Source organism: Pan troglodytes, chromosome 6 (genome assembly GCF_028858775.2).
Source record: "Pan troglodytes isolate AG18354 chromosome 6, NHGRI_mPanTro3-v2.0_pri, whole genome shotgun sequence".
NCBI lineage: Eukaryota > Metazoa > Chordata > Mammalia > Primates > Hominidae > Pan > Pan troglodytes.
The window spans coordinates 42984302-43004591 of NC_072404.2; the positions used below are offsets into that span (position 1 = coordinate 42984302).

Below are 20290 nucleotides of genomic sequence, written 5' to 3' on the forward strand. Positions count from 1 at the left end.
CCACCGAAGTGAAATCCTCAGCTTTAACTGCATTATTTCTTAACTTACAAATTATCAAATATCATCCAAACACCGCAGCACATAATATTTTATGGCCCAGCCTCAAAGGAGCAGAAATTGAAGGAAACTTCACATTCTTCCACTTTCCACTCCTTGTTGGTCAGCCACGCTCCTCCTCCTCCCCAGCTCACTCATGTCCAAATGCTCCCTGTTCTTTAAGGTTCATCTTCAGCGTCCTCTCCACTGTAAAATCTCATGGAGTCCTCAAACAAATTCTCCTTATCCATTTTTGGAACTTCAGAAACACTTTATAGTCTATTTGTATGATTCTCATAGCATATATCAACTTCTACCTATAAGTAAAGGTGTCTCCTTTCTTGAATGGTAGAATCCTTAACTGATCTATTCATTCATTCATTCAACACACACTTACCATATGCCTATCCAGTGGCAGGAACTGTGCTGGGTGCAAGAGATGCAAAGGTGTGCTAAGTAGACAAGGTCCTATCCCTCTGGTGGGACATCAGGCTAATAAGCAAGTACAAACTACGTGCTGAAACGGGGGTAGGACCTGGACTGGGAGAGCTCCCAGCAGGCTCCCTGTGTCTAGTCTAAGAATACAACACACTCAGTTCTGAACTGAGAATTGTAGAGGACAGGGGATGAGAGTGCCAGGAGAGAGAACAGCACACATGAGGTCCAGAGTGATAAGGAGTTCACTCAACAATCAATTCCATGAAGGCCTTGGCTTCTCCGATTCATCTTTGTGACTAGAGAGAGGCCTGTCCGCACACTGCCTTAAATATCATAAATGCTCATAGATGTTGGTTGCACGAACAAATGAATCAACACATTAGTCTCTTATTTTTAGTCTAGATTAAACTCCAACATGACCCTATTGCATGGCATGATCCGTTACTATCAAAGTGCTCTACAGGTGACCGATGGGACGCCATTCTACAGTGAGCCACTCAGATAGATGGAAGAAATCCACAGGCCCCTGTCTCACACCTTGGATGCCTGTTTGGATGCCCAGCCATGCCCAGCTGGCTGGAGGCGGGGCTCCCTGCACTGAGCAGCAGTTGCAGGAATCTGTGATGCTTTCCCAAAGTGAGGAAGAACTGTACCTCCTCCCAGAGCTTTCCTCTCCGAAAAAGCTGGCGTGGCTCTTCTCCTAACAGACCTGGTCCCAGACGGACCATCTCCAGTAGATGCCCCTGAACTTTAAAAACTGTACTGCAGAGGCCTCCCTCTTCCTGGTCTCCATTTTCCAGCCCTTTCCCTTTGCCCTAACGCTCATAAGTGACAGGGAAGGCTGCAGTGGGAATGAGGGAGAACCCTTCAAGAAACAAGGAAAAGCTTTAGTATATGACATCACAGATAAATATATTAAAGGGCTGGGGGGATGGAGAGAACCAAATTCAAATCTGCTAACTTCAGGCTCCATCTATGAAAAATAGAAGGCAAAAAGTGAAGGCCGATTTCTGGGTTATCATGAAGCAGGAAGATGAGCACTCAGGACCTGTCATGAAAATACTTGCTTTCCCTCACTGCTTTGCCCTGGTTATGAAGCAAGGTCATCAACAAATGAACAACATCAAGAAAGCAGGCAGAGGCTCAATAAGCTGAGAATGGAGACAAGGCCTCTTGGATTTACCTGAATTGAATGTAAAGAGCGACTGAGACCTTGTAGACAGCATGTTCCCTTTTCCTTAAATAGCAAGACAGCACAGCCTCGAGGCTGAGGTGGGGGAGGACTGGCATCAGGGTGAAAGGGGCCAAACACTGGCCCTGCCACTTGCTTGCTGTGAGCATTTGGGAAGGATTTATAGCATCCCTGGAAAACTGGAAGCACAATTTTGCTTTCTACCCCCAGATAGAAACGTGGCCTTGCTCCTGCTGGGTTTAGCTTGAGATTCAGGAAGGACAATGCTCTGTGCATGTTCCCTTAAGAAGCAGCAAGTGGATGGTTGGTGTGTGGTCTTCATTAGTGGGAATACCATCCTGAGTGTGGAAAGGCCACAGTGAGACAAGCATTTGGTGGCTTTCTCAAGGACTCCAAGGGAGTGGGGGGTGTCCTTGGCATGGGAGGCTAGAAATAAAGCTTCACTAAGATCTGCTACTTTCATCTATTTCACTGCCTTGCTCCCATGAGTGTCTGAACCTGCGACTAAACAACTTGAAAACAAAAATTAAGTCTGCATATGTCTCCTTGTGCTGCTGAAACACTGCAGCTATTGTGGGCAGGTTTCAAATCTTCTGAAGCTGTAAGCCTCTTTTTATTCATCTCTAAAATAGACATAATAATCCTTGTGTCTTGTGTCTTGTGGAGACAGAATGAGATACTGCATATGGGAACTTTCTGGCTCAGGTCCCAAAGAGTCCCCTAGACACTACTGCTGCTGGGTGTGGCCACTGCAGCTATTTTCTGCAGCTATTTACTGGGATAAGACCAGTGGAAACCCTAGCAGGCAACCTAAAAATGATAGATTCTCAGCAGTCTAGCCAGTTTGGTAATGTAAACATTTAAAGAGGAGGGACAGGAATAACAAGAAAGCAAAGGGTTAATAAATACCCCTTACCCTTTTAACCATGTTGTCCCAAGCACCATCTCGGGAGTGTGCACCACTTCTCATTGGAAAGTTTGTAGGTTTGCAGAGTTCATGGAAGAATCTTCCTGCTCCTCTTTCTCTCGTCTTCAGAATGAACAAGTGCAGGAAGTATGCAGAGATGCCCGCACAGGGCCAGTTCTTATGTAACCATGTGATTCTCAAATTGGTTCTTGTCCCTTCCCATTGGAAAGGTTTTGACAGTCTTCCTACACATACAAAATGCCATCCCCAGAATTAGAATCCCACGCCATGAAGCCAGCTCCCAGCATAAAAATTACTTCCTGGCAGACGTGAAACAGACATGTCCGAGTCTGGACGTCGTGCTCACACCTCCTCTCCCGAGGTCACATCACACTGAATTCAGAGGTAGGAAGGGCACTGTGACAAATAGTCACCACTTGAAAAAATGGAAAACAAAATAAAAAGTACCACAACAGCACGCTGTCTCAGGAGAAAGGATAAAGATAGAAGGCATGCTAGCTTCGCGTGGAGCTGATTGATGGCCATCAAAAGCAGGTCAATGGGAAGCAGGTAACTGGATCACAGGACTCTTAACTGGTCATTCCTTCCCTCTCTTGCCTGCACCCCAGAATAACCAGCATGATTCTCAGGGGTGCTTTGATATGATCCTACTAGAGGCAAAATCACGAGTACAGGCACCTACAGAAAATCATCAGAGGAAGAGGTGCTGGATGCCTATAACTACCTTTCCCAGGCACCAGGACCCCATCACCACTCAGCCCTGCCAGACTCTGGTGGTCCTAGCATTGTCCAGCCTAGGTCCAAGGCACCCTCCAAAGGGTATCGTGGATGGAGTCATCCAATTGAAAAATGCTTCCTGTCATGGACAGTAATATTGATTTAATATATGTTGTGGTTTTGAGTCTTATCTGCTTTTGAAAATCTGCACAAGAGCAGGCAGCATAAGGACATCCTCAGCCATGTGCCTACATGCTAATTCCTGAGTAGCAAAAATGCAGAGCAAAAAATCCACCGCTTCCTTCACTAAAGAGGCTCTTTGAGGGGTATAAAAGTCCTGCACTGCTAAGCACTCTTACGAAATTCTCTAGAATTCATGGACTTTGGGATATGCCACTCCTGACAATTAACTGTTTTTGAAGCCATGTATTTCTACTCTCAGACCCAGCTGGTTATAGTCAAATGAAGAATGTCCCCAGTCATCTGGGTTACTATAAATGCATTCTGCAGACTCATTTCCACCATCAGATCCAAACGACAATCATCAATTGTAAAAAACTTACTAAAACTGGCTCCATGCCAAGGCTTCTCAGAACTTAACATCAATTAACTCATTAATGTCCATAACAAGCCTGGGTGGGAGATACGACTATATCCAACTTACTAATGAGGCAAGAAACACTTAGGTAAATTGTTCAAGATCACACAGCTAATGAGCAATGAAGCTGGGATGCAAAACCAGGCAGTCTGGCACCAAAGACTGCACTTGTAAAAGCTATGTTTTATTAGCCTCAAACACAATTGACTTGCTTATACATTACGAGACCCTGACGTTTCTTTGCCCTTGGTTCCCTATGTGTCACCCTTGCACCTGCTGGATGGTGCCCTTTTGCTCCAAAGCGCCATGTGCAAAGAAAGGATGCCAAGGAAGTTTGCACAATACACTCAGAGACGAAGGATTGACACTGTTTAATATGTTGCCTCTCCTTCTGCCACAGCCAGGGGACAGAGTTATTGGAGATTTTGAGCTAAAAGGGGGAAGGAGGAAGATTCTGGCTGGAAAAGCATTTTTCTGAACCTGCTAAACTTACCCCACTTAGAAGAGTCCCCACTAAGTCCTCCACTTCATGAACACATCAGAGCTGCTCTTTATTGAAGTGCCATCAGCCTGCAGAGTTTCTCACACACATGCCTTTGATAGGCGCGCCCCCTAGTGACCAGAGAACAGATTCAACCCTAACTGCCCACAAATGTCCCTCCGAAGGCACAGCAATGCGTGCTAAATAGGAAAGGAGTTTGGAAAAACAGGACTGGAAGAAACCTGTCTCTTCACCTGGTGTTCAATAACCATCCCTGAGAAATTGTGTCTGGAGTTAAAGTTAATTACCGTAAAAAGTAAGAAGAACGAAGGTCAAGTATTATCATGGCAATGAATCATAGGTCATTTGTTTTTAAAATTTTTCCCTTAAAATAGTTCCTCTAAAAATATGAAAACGGGCTGAACATGGTGGCCCACACCTGTAATCCCAGCATTTTGGGAGGCTGAGGTGGGAGGTGGAGGTTGCAGTAAGCCATGATGATGCCACTGCACTCCAGCCTGGGCAAAAGAACAAGACCCTGTCTCAAAACAAAACAAAGTTTTAAAAGTACAATTATTCATGCATCCCTTTTTCAGGAGTCCACAGGTCATGGGTGCTTCTGAAATTAGATTACTCCCAGCAATAAGTACTCCTCCTTGCTCCCTCCCCATGACGGAGTAGGAAGAAGGGAGTAACATATCACATACGAAAGTCACCAAACAGATGGAAATGGTGGCAACAGCACATGCCCTGCAGCAAGAGCAAAACATGGGCCAACTCTTCACCTGAGACAGTGACAGAGAGCTTGTGTTAGGACTGCCCTTAGGGGCCCCACTGCACCAGTTTGGATGTCCTTTCTCAATGCAGCTGACAGCAAAGGTGGATCACAGAAGAAAGATCTGCAAGTATTCTAAGTGGGAGTTCTTGATCTCTCTGCACCCCTAGGAAATATGATGATGCTACACTGAAGTGGAAATGGCCCCACGAGACCTTGAGTTATCTGAGAAGAGCCCACTGTGCAGAGGCCCTGCCCCATGACTTAACGTGCTTGGTTCACTTGGTTCAATGACAGGAAATAAATCTGATCTTCTTCAGTTTTTCAAGAGAGCTTTCCAAAGCTAACCTTTTCTTTCCTACATGTGCAGCTACAACTTGTTTTTTATCCCCCCACAGACAGATAGGGTTTCGCTCTGTTGCCCAGGCTGGAATTCAGTGATGTAATCATAGCTTGCTGCAGCCTTGACCTTCTGGGCTCAAGAGATCCTCCTGCCTCAGCCTCCCAAGCAGCTGGGACTACAGACGCATGCCACCAGGCCAAGCTAATTAAATTTTTTTTTTTTTTTTTTTTTTTTTTTTGTAGAGACAAGAGTGTGACTTTATTGCCCAGGCTAGTCTTGAACTCCTGGCCTCAAGTGATCCTCTCTCCTCTGCCTCCCAAACTGCTGAAATTATAGGAGAGAGCCACTGTGCCCAACTAGCAGCTACAACTTTAAGACAACTCTGCATATAAAATTAAACATGAAGACAGTGCATGCCATTCTCTCTGTCATTTGACCAAAAGCATCCAAGAAAGACAGCACAGAGGCAACCCTGAACATGTACAGGCAGGGTGCTGGCAATCCTCTCTTCACCTGTGACGAATGGGCCACCTGAAAAGGATGCCCACCTGCCAATCAGTGAAGTGTGCAACAAAACTCCCTGACAGTTTTTGCTTGACCCATCAGCAGCTTCATAGGCCACCCACTTTCACTTCTCTTCCCTTTTAAAATTCCCCTTTATGGCCAGGCGCCATGGCTCACACCTGTAATCCAAGCACCTTGGGAGGCCAAGGTGGGTGGGTCGCTTGAGCTCAAGAGTTTGAGACCAGCCTGGGCAACATGGTGAAATGCTGTCTCTACCACAAATACAAAAAAATAGCTGGGCCTGGTGGTGAGCGCCTGTGGTCCTGAGGTGGGAGGATAGCTGGAGCCCGGGAGGCAGTTGAGCCGAGATCGCACCACTGCACTCCAGCCTGGGTGACAAAGTGAGACCCTGTCTCAATAAAAAAAAAAAAATAAAAAAAAAAAATAAATAAAAATAAATTCCCCTTAATATTTTAAGGAGTGAGGAAAGAAAAGTTAGAGATAAAAAGAAAAGAATGCTCAAGAGGCTCGAATCCTCCCTACCATTAAAACAAATCTCAACAGTACCTCTGAACATACAGCTCCAGAAGTGGCTACTGTTTAAAAAATTGAAAAATGATTCTAAAAGATTCTATTTACCTGAGAACCACATGTCAAGAGTCAGATCAAACTTTCCCATACAGCTTTGCATAACTCCCTACCAATGCTGGTTCACTTTAACTCCCTTTACTACCCTGCCCTCCTCACGTTATTACTGTCACATATTTTAATAATGGGACAGTACTTTCAACCCCCAAATACATTATTATTGTTTTTACAGCCAATATTCATAGACTTTCCATTTCCAGTGCATTATTTCCTATATTTCCATGTTAAAGCAGAAAGCAAAAATTACTTGTATAGGTTGCTTGCCCTACTTAAAATACTTTCATGACAGAGTAAGGAAAAATAACTGGTAATGAGAGTTGGGAGACTCAGGTATTGGGAAAAAGCCCATCTGCCATGAACATCGGGCAAATCCCATTTAATAGGGGGGCCAGTTGCACATCCAAGAATGCTTCTAGTTCCTGCCGGGCCATGATGAAAGCTTTAGAGCCCTCTAAGGAGACCCCAAGAACCCCTGTCTTGGCCTTTAAACTTTAAACAACTTCAAACCTTTCAGGCTTATAAGCAGGGTTGCAACGTAACAGAATGTCCCAAGCAGCTGGTCAGCCAGAGTTCAGGGGGCTGGCTGAGAGCCAACGGCTGTGTGTTTGCGCCACCTGGTGGCTATTTCTGCTCTGGTTCACTAAGGAATTTCCTGGCTTGTTGAGGACAGGGATGCCTCAGAAGTTATTAGAACTGAGGTCTGCAGCATTTCAGATAGGAAAAGAGAGTGTCCGATCTGATCAAAATGTCAAGGAGGCAGACAGTGTAAGATCTGGTCCCTGAGGAACAGGCACATCTCTGTGAGTTCATGCAGCCTGAACCATCCCAGGTAATCCCTTTACCCATGTCCCCTAAGGATCCTTCAGGTGAAAGGGGCTGACTGGGTCTGGTGGACTGGCTAGGACTGGCAGAGCTTCCCTGCAGAGCACCCCGGGACCTCCTGCATTCTATATAGCTATAACTGTATAAGATTTCAGTAAATGTGTGTTTTTAAATACACTGTCATTTTACTTTTAGGTTTATGGGTTATATCTAAAATGTATTTGAAAGCAAAGTGCTTGTTTCAGAATACTATCCCAGTTATTAATAAGGGATATAGGGAAAAGTGATTCAATTGACAAAAACCTGCATTATCTTGTGCTTTCCAGAGATGCCCTGTTGCAAAAAGAGTATACCACAAAAATTAAGTGAATGTCAAAATTTAATTTCTCCAATTCCCACAAATGTATTCTAGATTCTTACTAATGCTGTCCTTGTACTCGAAGAGACTGCACCACATTCTTAATGACGAAAGCCTATGATAAAATCACACTGGGATCGGTGCTGAAATATAAGGCAAGTCCACCATAGACTGGCTTCTCTTCACCTAGAATGATTTTTCTGAGAATTCACCAGGTTTTGGGGATGTGGTATTTTGGTATAGCAGCCATTTCAAGGCAGTTTCTGGCTTTAAAATAAATGAATTGAAACATAGTAAGTTATAATACTTCCCCTGTGAATTCCAACATGGTACTGAGCAGTACTGAATGATCTGCAGAAATTATTTAGCTTTTCCTTCTTACTGTAATTTATACTTCCCTCAGGTGGCCATTTTTCCCCATCAGAGAGAGAATATTGGGGCCAGGCCATAGTGCAGGAAAAAAATGAGCCACCTCTTTCTCAGGGTTTGTGGGTCAAATTGGTCCCAATGGCTTAGGATGTATTTCAAGGGTGAGCCTATTGATGCCTCAGTGTTTTCCATCTGAAAGACAAAACCGCCCATGGTTTTGGTTTGTTTCTCCCCCTCCCCAAGAACCCACAACTGTCCCTGGACCCTACTGATCGGAATAGTTGTGCTCACCGATGCAGCAGCAGAAACAACCCCTGCCCAAGAACCCGCAACGGTCCCTGGACTCTGCTGATCAGAATAGTTGCACTCACTGATGCCGCAACAGAAACACTAGTTTTCCTCCCAGACCACAAGGAGGACCAAGAAGGTCGGATTTAGTGGCCTTTATTGACACATTCTCGAAAACCTGGACCCTTGCCTGTCCTCCTAGACCACAAAGAAGACTGAGCAAAATTGCATTTAATGGCCCTTACTGACACATTCTCGAAAACCTGTTAGAGTCTTAAGCATTCTCCCGTTAGTACTGGGACCTTACCCATGTCCTATAAAGATGTTACGCCCGAAAAATGAAGTGGAGGGTCGTACCCTGAGGGAGGGAAGGGATCTCCTGAGTTGGAAGAGTGATACCTTTTGTCCTCACTTACATGAATAGGAAGGATACAATTTCTGAGGCTCCCCATATCCTAGCTTCAGGAATAGCTTTTGTTAGGCCTGATTGTCTGAGGAGGGATCCTAAAATTCCAGATAGTCCCCCTACAATGGGGCTTTGGGCAAAAATTATATCTTTCTGATTGGTGAGCCCAGGCGCCTAAAGAAGGTAACAGAGTCCTGGAGTTTATACTAGAAATAATTCTTATAGGAGAAACTAGAAAAGCACCAGAGACATGGAGTGGTTTTTTAGAAGTGGGACTAGCCTCGGAGAAGAAAGGTGAGAGGAAGTTTGTCTGGCAGGCATTAGGACCCAGGCGGCAAGGGTCAGAATAGATAGGATAGATGGGCGAGTCTGCTTGGACGACATGCCTTTGAGAGTTCTGCTCATGGCTGCAGGGTCAACCAACTTGTTGTTGGGACCCCAGAGCTGAATGGCTTTCCTCTCTGTCGACCCTCGGCTCAGCCCAGAAGTACAGGAAAAGCAGAAGCTGGTTCCAGGCAAACCAACGCTCCCAACTCCGAAGAGTCAGGGATTGTTAGAGAGCCGTTTCCCAGAAAGCCTGACACGTGTGTCTTTAGTCTGGCAGCCACGCTAGTCACTTTTAACTGGCCAACAGGTGCCCAGTATTTAGCCCCCGAATTCTAAGGAAAAATAGGACAGAATAGCAAGCGAAAGGGGTCCGATGGTACTCACCATTTGGCAATAGGCGTTAGTCTCACCGCTTGGCAACAGGCGATGGTCCCATCTGGGTCGCCAAAATGTGTCCAGAATTGGTGGGTTCTTGGTCTTGCTGACTTCAAGAATGAAGCCGTGGACCCTCACAGTGAGTGTTACAGTTCTTAAAGATGGTGTGTCCAGAGTTTGTTCCTTCTGATGTTCGGACATGTCCAGAGTTTCTTCCTTCTGGTGGGTTTGTGATCTCGCTGACTTCAAGAGTGAAGCTGCAGACCTTCGCGGTGAGTGTTACAGTTCATAAAGGCGGCATGTCTGGAGCTGTTCATTCCTCCTGGTGGGTTCTTGGTCTCGCTGACTTCAGGAATGAAGCTGCAGACCTTCACGGTGAGTGTTACAGCTCATAAAGGCGGCACAGACCCAAAGAGTGAGCAGCAGCAAGATTTATTGCAAAGAGCAAAAGAACAAAGCTTCCACAGCATGGATGGGGACCCAAAGGGGTTGCCGCTGCTGGCGCAGGTGGCCTGCTTTTTTTCCCTTATTTGGCCCCACCCACATCCTGCTGATTGGTCCATTTTAAAGAGCGCGCATTGGTCCATTTTACAGAGTGCTGATTGGTCTGTTCTGACAGCATGCTGACTGGTGCATTTACAAACCTTTAGCTAGACACAGAGCACTGATTGGTGTATTTACAATCCTTTAGCTCGACAGAAAAGTTCTCCAAGTCCCCCACCCAATTAGCTAGACACAGAGTGCTGATTGGTGTGTTTACAAACCTTTAGCTAGACACAGAGTGCTGATTGGTGCGTTTACAATCCTATAGCTAGGCAGAAAAGTTCTCCAAGTCCCCTACCTGATTAGCTAGACACAGACAGCTGATTGGTGCATTTACAAACCTTTAGCTAGACACAGAGCACTGATTGGTGCATTTACAATCCTTTAGCTAGACACACAATTCTCCAAGTCCCCACCCGACCCAGAAGCCCAGCTGGCTTCACCTCTCATTACCATTTAAGAGCAGACTTTCTCTTCCCCACTTATCACAGACGGGACCCTCTGGGATTCTCCTCTCCATAGTTTACTTCTGCCCAAAAGCTCCCTGGGGACTTCCAAGTATAGTAGACTCTTCTTATTTGCAGTAGTTATGTCCTAGAAAGTTGCTGCAAATAAGTTAACAACTACTGAACCATTGCTCCTAGGAACAATATTAAATTGTTTCTGCGAGCCTCTGACCATAACGCTTTTGCCAACCAGTGAATATATAACCTTCTTTTATGTGTGTTTCTGTTTAAAGACACCCTATTTAGTATATGTTGTTGATTTGTTAACATTGAATGCTCAGCCAACAGTGCTGTAACTACTGCCACAACAAAGCTTAACAAACCCATATATTTTCGTATTTTTTCTGCGTGGCATGTCACAGCCTTCTTACACTTCGGAACATAAAAACAGCACTTCAGTACTACATTTAAGGGCCATTTGAAACTGAAATTACCATCAGAAAGCAGGAAGCATAAAAATGAGAAAAACGTGGCCTAGACAGACTGGGAAAGGGACACCTGTTTGAAGGATGAGAGCTGAAACAGGAAGGCAGGGTGGTGGCTTGGTGTCTTGTTCGACTTCAGCTGGAACATCTGAGTTGGGCAACTCAAATTTTTTGCCACTGTGCATTTTCCAAGAATGATCTAAAAAAGCACGTTGAATATTGATTTGGGCATTACAAATAAATTTGAGCAAAAAGGCAAATTTGCAAATACGGAATCCATGAATAATGAGGACTGACGGAATCCATGAATAATGAGGACTGACTGTATATTGCAAAGCCCTTTGAATTTAAAATTCTTCTATAACCTTTCCCTCACTCCAAAAGGCAACTCTACTTCCCTCTCTGCAACATAAACATTGGCCATGATAAATGACCTGCAGTTTCCCAAGCACCCAGTGTTCTTTCACCTTTAACTGTTACTTTCACCACGGATTTTCACACTACCCTCCTAGTGACAACCTACAACTCTCATGTTCTGCTATCACAATCTGTCACGGTGTCACAGAGCACTGGACGCCATTCCAATAATATTAATATCAATCATAAGATCGTAATAATAGCATCTAGATTCACAGACTATGTAGCAAGCACTGCTCTGAACAACTTACAAGTATCTACTAATTTAATCTATACAACACACATATTGATAGAGAAAATTATTATCCCTCATTTTAAAGAATAAAAAACAGAGACATGAAAATGTCAAGTACCTTGCCCAAGTCACTCAGCCTGTGATTGGTAGAGTCAGAAATCGATGTCAGCAACCCAAATCTACAGCCCAAGCTTAATCACAATGTTACTCTCACAATGACTGTTGAAGCCTAGTAGCATTTAGACAAAGATGCTTCCTTCCGTAGTATTAGGATGGGGACAGAGATAGAGAAAGAAAAATATAAATATGCAGTTCATTTCATTCCCTGCCATCTCTATTTGCTGAAAAAATATTATTAAGATGACACCAACCCCTGCATATGTAATTTTGTGTAATTATACTTGTGTAACTACAGATAATTATCTTCTATCACCCAAGAAGGTAGAAAATCCTCTTAAAAATTTGAACATGAATCTTAATTCTGAAATGTTTTCACCATTACCCATAACCTCTTCCACCTTCACATTTTAGTCATTTTTCCCTCCAGGATGATCCTGAAATATGATGAAATTTTTTTGTAAAATATTTCATGTTAAAACACATTATATTGTTCAGAAACAATTTTTTTTTAAAAAAAGCTTATTTTCTCTGCAGTCAAGATAAAGGAAAGGAAAACAAAGCAGCTAGAAAAAAAAAAAAACCTTGTCTGATTTTAATATCTGCTTTGATTCAGAAGGGATCAGAAAGATGAACTACAGCCATCTCCTTTTTCATGCTTGTCCGGTAGACTGAACAAGGAAAAACTCACAAATAGAGAGGCTACAAATTGGAAATAAACCAGAGACAAATTCTGAAAGGGCTCTAGCCAGGAACACAACACTTTGCAGAGTGTGAAAGCCATGGTGCACAGGTCTTGGCGGCTACAATCAAGAGGGACAACTTTGTATACAGCATTTCCCCTGTTCTCAAAATAAAGTCATCCTAGAGGTGAGAGTCTGCCTTCCATTACTCTCAGGAATCCATGTGCCCTTCCTTAGAAGTTCCACTAAAAATAGCATTATCCCGGCGGGGCACGGCGGGGCACGGTGGCTCACGCCTGTAATCCCAGCACTTTGGGAGGCCAAAGTGGGTGGCTCACCTGAGATCAGAAGTTCAAGAGCAGCCTGGCCAACATGGCGAAACCCCGTCTCTACTAAAAATACAAAAAATTAGCTGGGTGTGGTGGCGCACTCCTGTAGTCCCAGCTATTCAGGATGCTGAGGCAGAAGAATCCTTGAACCTGGGAGATGGAGGTTACAGTGAGCAAAGATTGCGCCACTGCACTCCAGCCTGGGTGACAGAGTGAGACTCTGTCTCAAAAAAAAGAATAGCATTATTCCAGACAACTCTGTCTCTTCCCACCAGGGAACCTACAAAGGCCTGTCCATTTTGAAACCACAGAATCAATAACAAGAGATCTTAGAAGATGCCTTAGAAGATGGTAGTGCCTCATGCTTGTAATCCCAGCACTTTGAGAGGCTGAGGTGGGTGGATCACCTGAGGTCAGGAGTTTGAGACCAGCCTGGCCAACATGGTGAAACCCATCTCTACTAAAAATACAAACATTAGCCGGGTGTGGTGGTGGGCACCCGACAAGAGCAAAACTCTACCAAAAACAAACAAACAAACAAAAAAACGAGATCTCAGAAGATGAAGCAGCTTTTCTGTGTTATGACTAACCTTACAAGCCACTCAGCCACCTAGATTGTGACTTTAGAATTATTTTATCAGAAAAATTTGCTCCAATGGGATGTTGTGCTGAGAAGGAATGTGATGCCCATCTGCCTCCTCAAAGGTGTTGTGGTTTATTTTCTTTTAATAAACTGTTCTTCTTGCCTTGTTGGCGCAATGGCCACTTTTACCTTGGAAAACTTAAAAGGCGGCAGATGATTTCTATGATGTGTTCTCTCCAAAAGGAAGAAAGGGAAGTAGCACTGGCTGAGTGCACCTTGGTTCCAGCTGCTGTGCTAGTCGCTGGTAGACGGTCCTGTGGGTCCCTCCCATAACCTCAAAACAGAAAAGATGCTGCCCAATTTCACAGCTGAGAAAACCCATGCCCAAACAGGTTAAATGACTGAACCACTGGCCCATGGCTCAAAAGGAGGAAAGCTAAAATTAAATCTAGGCCCAGTGAACTCCAAAGCCTTGTCATGTAATGCTTGCTGGGCATTGCCTACTTGGGAGCAGAAGCATAAGAAATAGCAGTCTTAATCTTATGAACTGAACTTTTCTTCAAAGTGATCCAAAAGATGATCCAAACCTCAAATTAATCCTTAAAGTTCAGTAAGGAGTTTAACAGGCAAGATGATTCCTCTTTGGGAAGTACAGAGAGAATTCTGCACGAGACTGCTTACAGCATCTAGAGATTTTGCAGCCAGACCCTGATATCATCAGCCAGCTTTCAGCGTTTTTGCAAGACTGTCTCTAGGTGGTGCAATGACCATGCAGTTCTGTTTACTGAGGCCTGTCTATTTCTGGCTGGCTGGGTATTCAAAAGTGAAAATATCTGCTTGTCAAAAGTTACTGGATCATTTCCAGCACTCAAAATCATTACTAAATAGTCGTTCCAACTTCTCAACTCTCTGATGCAAGACTGTGGCCTGGGAGAAGTTGCAGGGGAATAACTAAAATCAAAAACTAAAAAAGAACCATGGAAAAATAAAGAAAACCAACACTGATTATTCTCTGTTCAGAGTCTTTGCTTTTTCTAGGATGACTTTTCAAGTCCTAATAAGTGCTAAAGGCCTTAAAACCACCTCCAATTAACTTTCAGTTAAAAAAAAAAAAAACTATTATTCTGTACTCATGAAGCAGAACACTCCCCAGACAGGGAAAACTAAGACAGAGATACACCAAGACTAAACTGTACAAGGAATTAACAAGAATGTTAAGACAGATGGAGCTACATTGAGAAAATGTACTCTGATTTTGGAATACCCTGGTCATCTCACATAAGAACAGGGTCTGAAAATAAAAAGGAGATGCTTCATAGCACACACCCCCATTCCAGATAGCTCTCACAGGTACCCAGATTCTATAGTAATCCTATTTCCTCCATGTGGTCGGCCCCCAACCTCTCTCTCTCCACAGTCCCTCCATACTGTGCATTCTGGGATCCAACTGCCCCCGAGGAAAATCACTACTGGGACAGAGACACATGCATCCCGGAGGCAGCACATGGAAAGAATTCAGGTTTTGGATTTTCTACATAGCTCAGAAGAAATCCAGGCACTGGCAGGAGGAGGACGATAAAATTGCAGTCACAGGAGCACCCTAGAACCAGGCTCTCCCTCAGAAGAGGAATCAATTAAGAGTATTTTCCAAATGTACATGCCCTGATTCTTCCTTGGTAATTTTGATATGACTTGAGGGTAAGAGAGATTGGGTGATTTCGCAAAGCTTCCCAAGTGACCTCGATATGTCTTGCTTACCACATAAAAGTAAAACTTGGAATTGAGGGTGAGGTAGAAAGTGAGTCCCATCCACCTTCCCTGGACCATCGCTCTGGCAGAGGGGCTCTGCCAGCAAGGTCACTGCCACCCTGGAGCTTTGATCATCGACACACAAGTACAGGAAACTCACCCGCTCCACCAGTCATGACATTTTCTGCTAAAATTTTAAAAAACTGATTCAACTAAAAGATAAAATGGAATGCCAAGGTCGAAACATAAAAGATAATGATACAAAAATAATTTCAGAATACCTCTGTAAGGCAAGCTGCAAAGCTGAATATTCAGTAAGTATTCTTATTTAAAACGTCATATTAAAACTAACACTATAAAAACAATAACTGGACAGAGTGTTAGTTTTTTAGGTTTTTAGGTTTTTTAGTTTAAGAAACACTACCGGAGAGAGTTAAAAAAAAATGAACACTGCTGGTTAAAATGGACATGACTTTCTGTGTGTGGAAAGCAATTAGACAGTATCAAAAGCCTTGAAAACATATCTCATACAAAGTACAGTTCCACAAATTTATCCTAATAATGTGATCATGGGTGTGCATACATTCTGGGCTGTAAGATATTAATTATAGACTTATGGTAATTTCAAAGCATTGAATCATTTAGTAAAAGGGCTTGGTTAAATAAATTGTATTACATCTAAATAATGAAAAACAAATCAGTAATGAAACACAGTAATATGAAAACATTTTCAAAGAATATTCCCATGAAAGACAAGCCTTCTCAAATAACACATAAAGCATAATACCATTTGTCAAAATATGTATAAATATTATTATTAGTATATATACAGATATATACATTGTGTGTGTGTATATATATATTTGGGTGTGTCTTATACATGTATATGCACGAATATGTATATATATAAAATATATACACCATATATATATATATACACACACAGACACACACATATAGATATATAGCGTATATATTTTTTTCCAAGGAAAGAGTATTTGGAACTATAAAATAATGCCTGGTGATTTCTAATCACCGAAGCCAAAATCTCAGTAATGCCATTTATGATGGGGATTAAAATGGAAATCCAATTTTACACCTGCAGAATTTGATATTAGCTGAAGGTCACTCAGAGACTTCATGGGGAGAAAATCGAGAATATAGTGCAAACAGAAATAAAAACAATGGATTATATTCAGGATAAGCTGTGTTCTGATTTGCAAACTGAAAAAAAAAATCTAGGAGACAACCTATTAGTATTCACAGCAAGAGAGACCTTTTAAGAAAACATAAATTGTGTTAATGTCATCATGATTAAATTTCAGGAGACTTTCAATTTGACTTTGATATAAAATTGATGTATGTAAGTAATCAACTCAATAACCCAATAATAAGATCCATCCCACAGCTGCCATCACTCATTTAAGGCAAACACAAATCTTAAGCATCTTGTGAAATAGATTTAATGAAGTCGAGATACATTCCGGGCTAACTACTCTCGGTTACACTTAATCAGAACTGAATAAACAAACGCAGTATTAGTCACACTTGTGCAAGTTATTCCATTTCACTGAAGCCAGAAGAGATTTTCATGTGATCCTGTTTAAACCAGCTAAACATCTGGAAATGTGGAAACTATTCTGTAAAGCGCAAGAGGACCACACGCTCGGAAGAGACATCAGTTATGTGGCTGAGGTCAGGCCCGGGTAGGCTGGAGGGAGAGCGCATACTGGAGATAGCTTACTTACAATGAACCCAAGCTTCTTATAGTCTCGCGTGTACATGGATTTGCGTTTCTCCATGCTGCCACTGCTGTTATTAGGTTCAGACTCAGCATCAAAAGCAATTCTTCGAAGTTCAAATATGATGTCCCTCTGAGCCTGAAGGAATCAGGGAGTAAAAAGAAAAGGGAGGGGAAAAAGCTGCTTTCATTGTGTGACATTACATATACTCCCTCTTTCCCTGGGGTCTAAATGAATCACTGCATTCAGGCAAAAGAAAAACAGATAAAAGAGAACCAATGTTCTAAGTTAGGGCTTTGCAGACCGCTCTTCCCCCGTCAGTCTCCCTGCTGGTCAGGCCTGGCTGTATTCCACAGTGGTCCTCTTAGCCAAGTAGTTATCTGGAGCACGAATATTGATAGTCCAGTGCAGTCTTAACTGAGAGGCCCAGATATGATGGAAGGGTCGTGATTGGAGAAAGCTAAGCTAGAGAAACTGGGGATACTGTACAGTTGGGAACAAAGTAAGAAGCACCCAAAGTGCCTCACCCCACTAAGTTACTTCATGGAAACCAACACAGGACAAAAAAGAAAGAAAGGGTCAAAGGTGCAAACAACCCAAGTGTCCATCCAAGGGTAAATGGATGAACAAAATGTGGTGTGGACATACAATGGGATACTATCCAGCCTTTGAAAGAGGGCAATCCCAGTAGATGCTACAATCTGGATGAGCTTTAAAGATATTATGCTGAGTGAAATAAACCAGATACAGAAATATGCATATTGTCTAATTTCAATTATATGAGGTCCCTGGAGTAGTCAAATTCATAGACAGAAACTAGAATGGTGGTTACCAGGGACTAAGAGGACAGGGGAATGGGGAGTTAGTGTTTAATGGGTACAGAGTTTCAGTTCTGCAAGATAAAAAGAGTTCTGGAGATAGATGGTGGTGATAGTTTCCTAACAATGTGAATGTACTTAATGCCACTAAACTGTACACTTAAGAATGGTTAAAATAGTAAACTTTCTGTTATACATATCCCACCACAATAAAATACATAAATAAATTTTTAAAAGGGTTTCCAAGCAAAGAGCGTCATGTCATTCAATATTAAGAGGCATTGCTCTCTGTCACTAGAAGTGGTAGGATGACAGTCTCTTCTCCCTGGGATGACCACACCTTGCCAAAAACGTGGGGCACATTCACTGCCTCTCAAAGCCTCTCCATCATTCTTAACCGTATGGCCTTGCTCCATGAATGAAGTGCCGCGGCAGCTACACACTTCACATATGCAGTTCACATCTGCAACAGATCAGGCCCTCACGTGCCAATAATGAGTGTTTTCCTTTCCAAAGCTGCAGCGCTGTTTAAGTTGAAAATGTGCTACGGCAGGGCTCCCAGCTGTTTCCTCTCACTCTACCCTCACACAGCAAAGGTCCCCAAAGCCTTCTGAATGGAGCTATAACCTTTCATGCACAACAAGAGACCTAGCAGAGAGTTACAGCCAACAGCCAACCGACAGAAATGCTGGCCCAGAAATCAGGTTTAATCTGGGACCCTGCTCTTGGCACTGATCCCTGGAGAATGAAAATTGCTACCTCAACCCCACAGAATCAATGCCACATAGAGTCACCAAGAGGCCCTAGTTGCCTGGGAACCTGACTCCAAAGCTACTATCATTAAATGTTACTTGGGGCCAGGAGCTAAAGTCTGTGGTCATGTGACATCAAACTTTCTTATTCAATAAATGCAGAAAGAACATGCAAGTTTGGAGCCTAATGGAAGAATGCATTTGGTATATTTTCTGATCCTAGATTCACCTAATTTTGAAGCTATGCCCCTAAGTTCTGAGATGATAATAAAACGACATCATATCAAACTCTGAAACTCCCTAGTTTCAGGGTACCTCAAAAAAAGACTTTTAATGACACTTTCTGTCCTTCCTGTGCTTTGACTGCTGTCCAACGAGCACTCACCTGGTCCTGGGGGTCCATTTTGGTCATCATCCTGTCTTCCAGGAGGTTAAAGGTGAGCACTTGTAGAACATACAGCTGGTGCGCCATCTCATTGTTGATGGCCCGCTGGGCTCGGATGACATGCTAGGGAGATGGTTCACAAATGAAATTTTTTAAAAAAGAAGGAAAAGGAAACAACTAGAATTAACTCTCAAGAAGGCTCTCATAGTCTTCACTGGGAGGTATAAGGAATGGAGAAGGAAGGTGAGGGCACAGGGAATTTCAGACCTTTCCTTTGAATTTCAGAGCCCAGTAAGGTTCCTGATCTTCAGATCACAGTCCATGAAAAAACCTACTGTGGGCAGGAGGGAGTGGAAGGGGAAAAGCGCTGGAAAGGGACTGATGATGGCAGCCATATAAGTCAAGAGAAGATGTGCTTGAAATGGGGGTGTCTCCAAGACAACGGTGGATTTCTACAATGGAAGCATCTGTCATACGCAGCAGAAAAACCAATGGTGCATACCCATAGTAAGCAATTTTGCCATTATCTTACCCTGGGACTGTCTCTGACAGGTGAGCCCACTTCAAAATGGGGAAAAGTTTTAGAAGGAACACACAAAAGCAAAATACCCATCAAATCTTAATCCACTGTGGGAGCTACACAAGGATGTCTACCATCAAAAGCAGAGAGCAAATGCTCGTGAATTACTTTACTCACTGTTAACAATTAAATGAAAGATAAAATGACTTTTCCCCATAGAAACAGAACTGAAAAGAGAACATACAAGGAGTGGCAGAACAGGAAGACTGGATAGGTCCACCCCCAATCCCCTCACCCCTGCCCAGAAATGGGACAGCTGCCACCAACTCAACATTCAGCATTTGGGACTAACATACAGCCTTTTCAACAGAGATTCTGGCTGTACATTAAAAATGCCAAACAATGGATCAATGTGGTGGAACAACCCATCAAATCAGTTATTTCAACTGTGCTAGCCCCAGTCATGCCATGCTATCTGAAAGACCAATTCTCTTGGCAATCTGTAGTTGCTCCTGGGTAGACAGACTGCTGTAAACCAACTTCTAAGTGGCCGTTCAGTAAATGACAAAGCTCCCCACTGTAGAGAAAAATGATCTTCCTCCAGGACTGGAGGAAGTCTAGGTCCTTAGAGTGCTGCCTGGGTGCCTCTCAACCTGACATCCACCTGCAATCCACACCATAGCTGTCAGTGCCATGCTGAAATAGCTAATTCAAGGAGGAGGGGTGGGAGAAGATTGAGGAATAGAAGAAAGAGGACAGGAAGGAATGAGAGAATACAGTCACCGAACCAAAATTATGGGAAGCAGGGAAGCTAGATAACAGGATGGTTAGGAGCAAATCAAACCCCTTATCCTCCAGTCTTCAGAAGAGCATGTTAACTC

General features: G+C 43.2%; 1 protein-coding gene across 19 annotated transcripts in view; it reads right to left on the minus strand.

Moving 5' to 3' along the window:
- ELMO1 (engulfment and cell motility 1) overlaps positions 1-20290 on the minus strand; it is a 589252-nt gene that overhangs the window by 338470 nt on the left and 230492 nt on the right. For 18 of the 19 annotated variants that reach the window (XR_010158837.1, XR_010158836.1, XR_001719198.4 and 15 more), the window contains 2 exons: positions 18890-19012; positions 16941-17072 (listed from right to left, as the gene is read on the minus strand). Coding sequence is in view for 13 of the 19 variants with exons in the window: in XM_003950985.6 (XP_003951034.1) it covers positions 16941-17072; positions 18890-19012 (255 nt within the window). In the remaining 6 variants the exon portion in view is untranslated. Of the gene's footprint in view, positions 1-2582; positions 2702-16940; positions 17073-18889; positions 19013-20290 lie in introns of those variants that run through there. The other variant, XM_016957276.4, reaches the window with a different exon arrangement.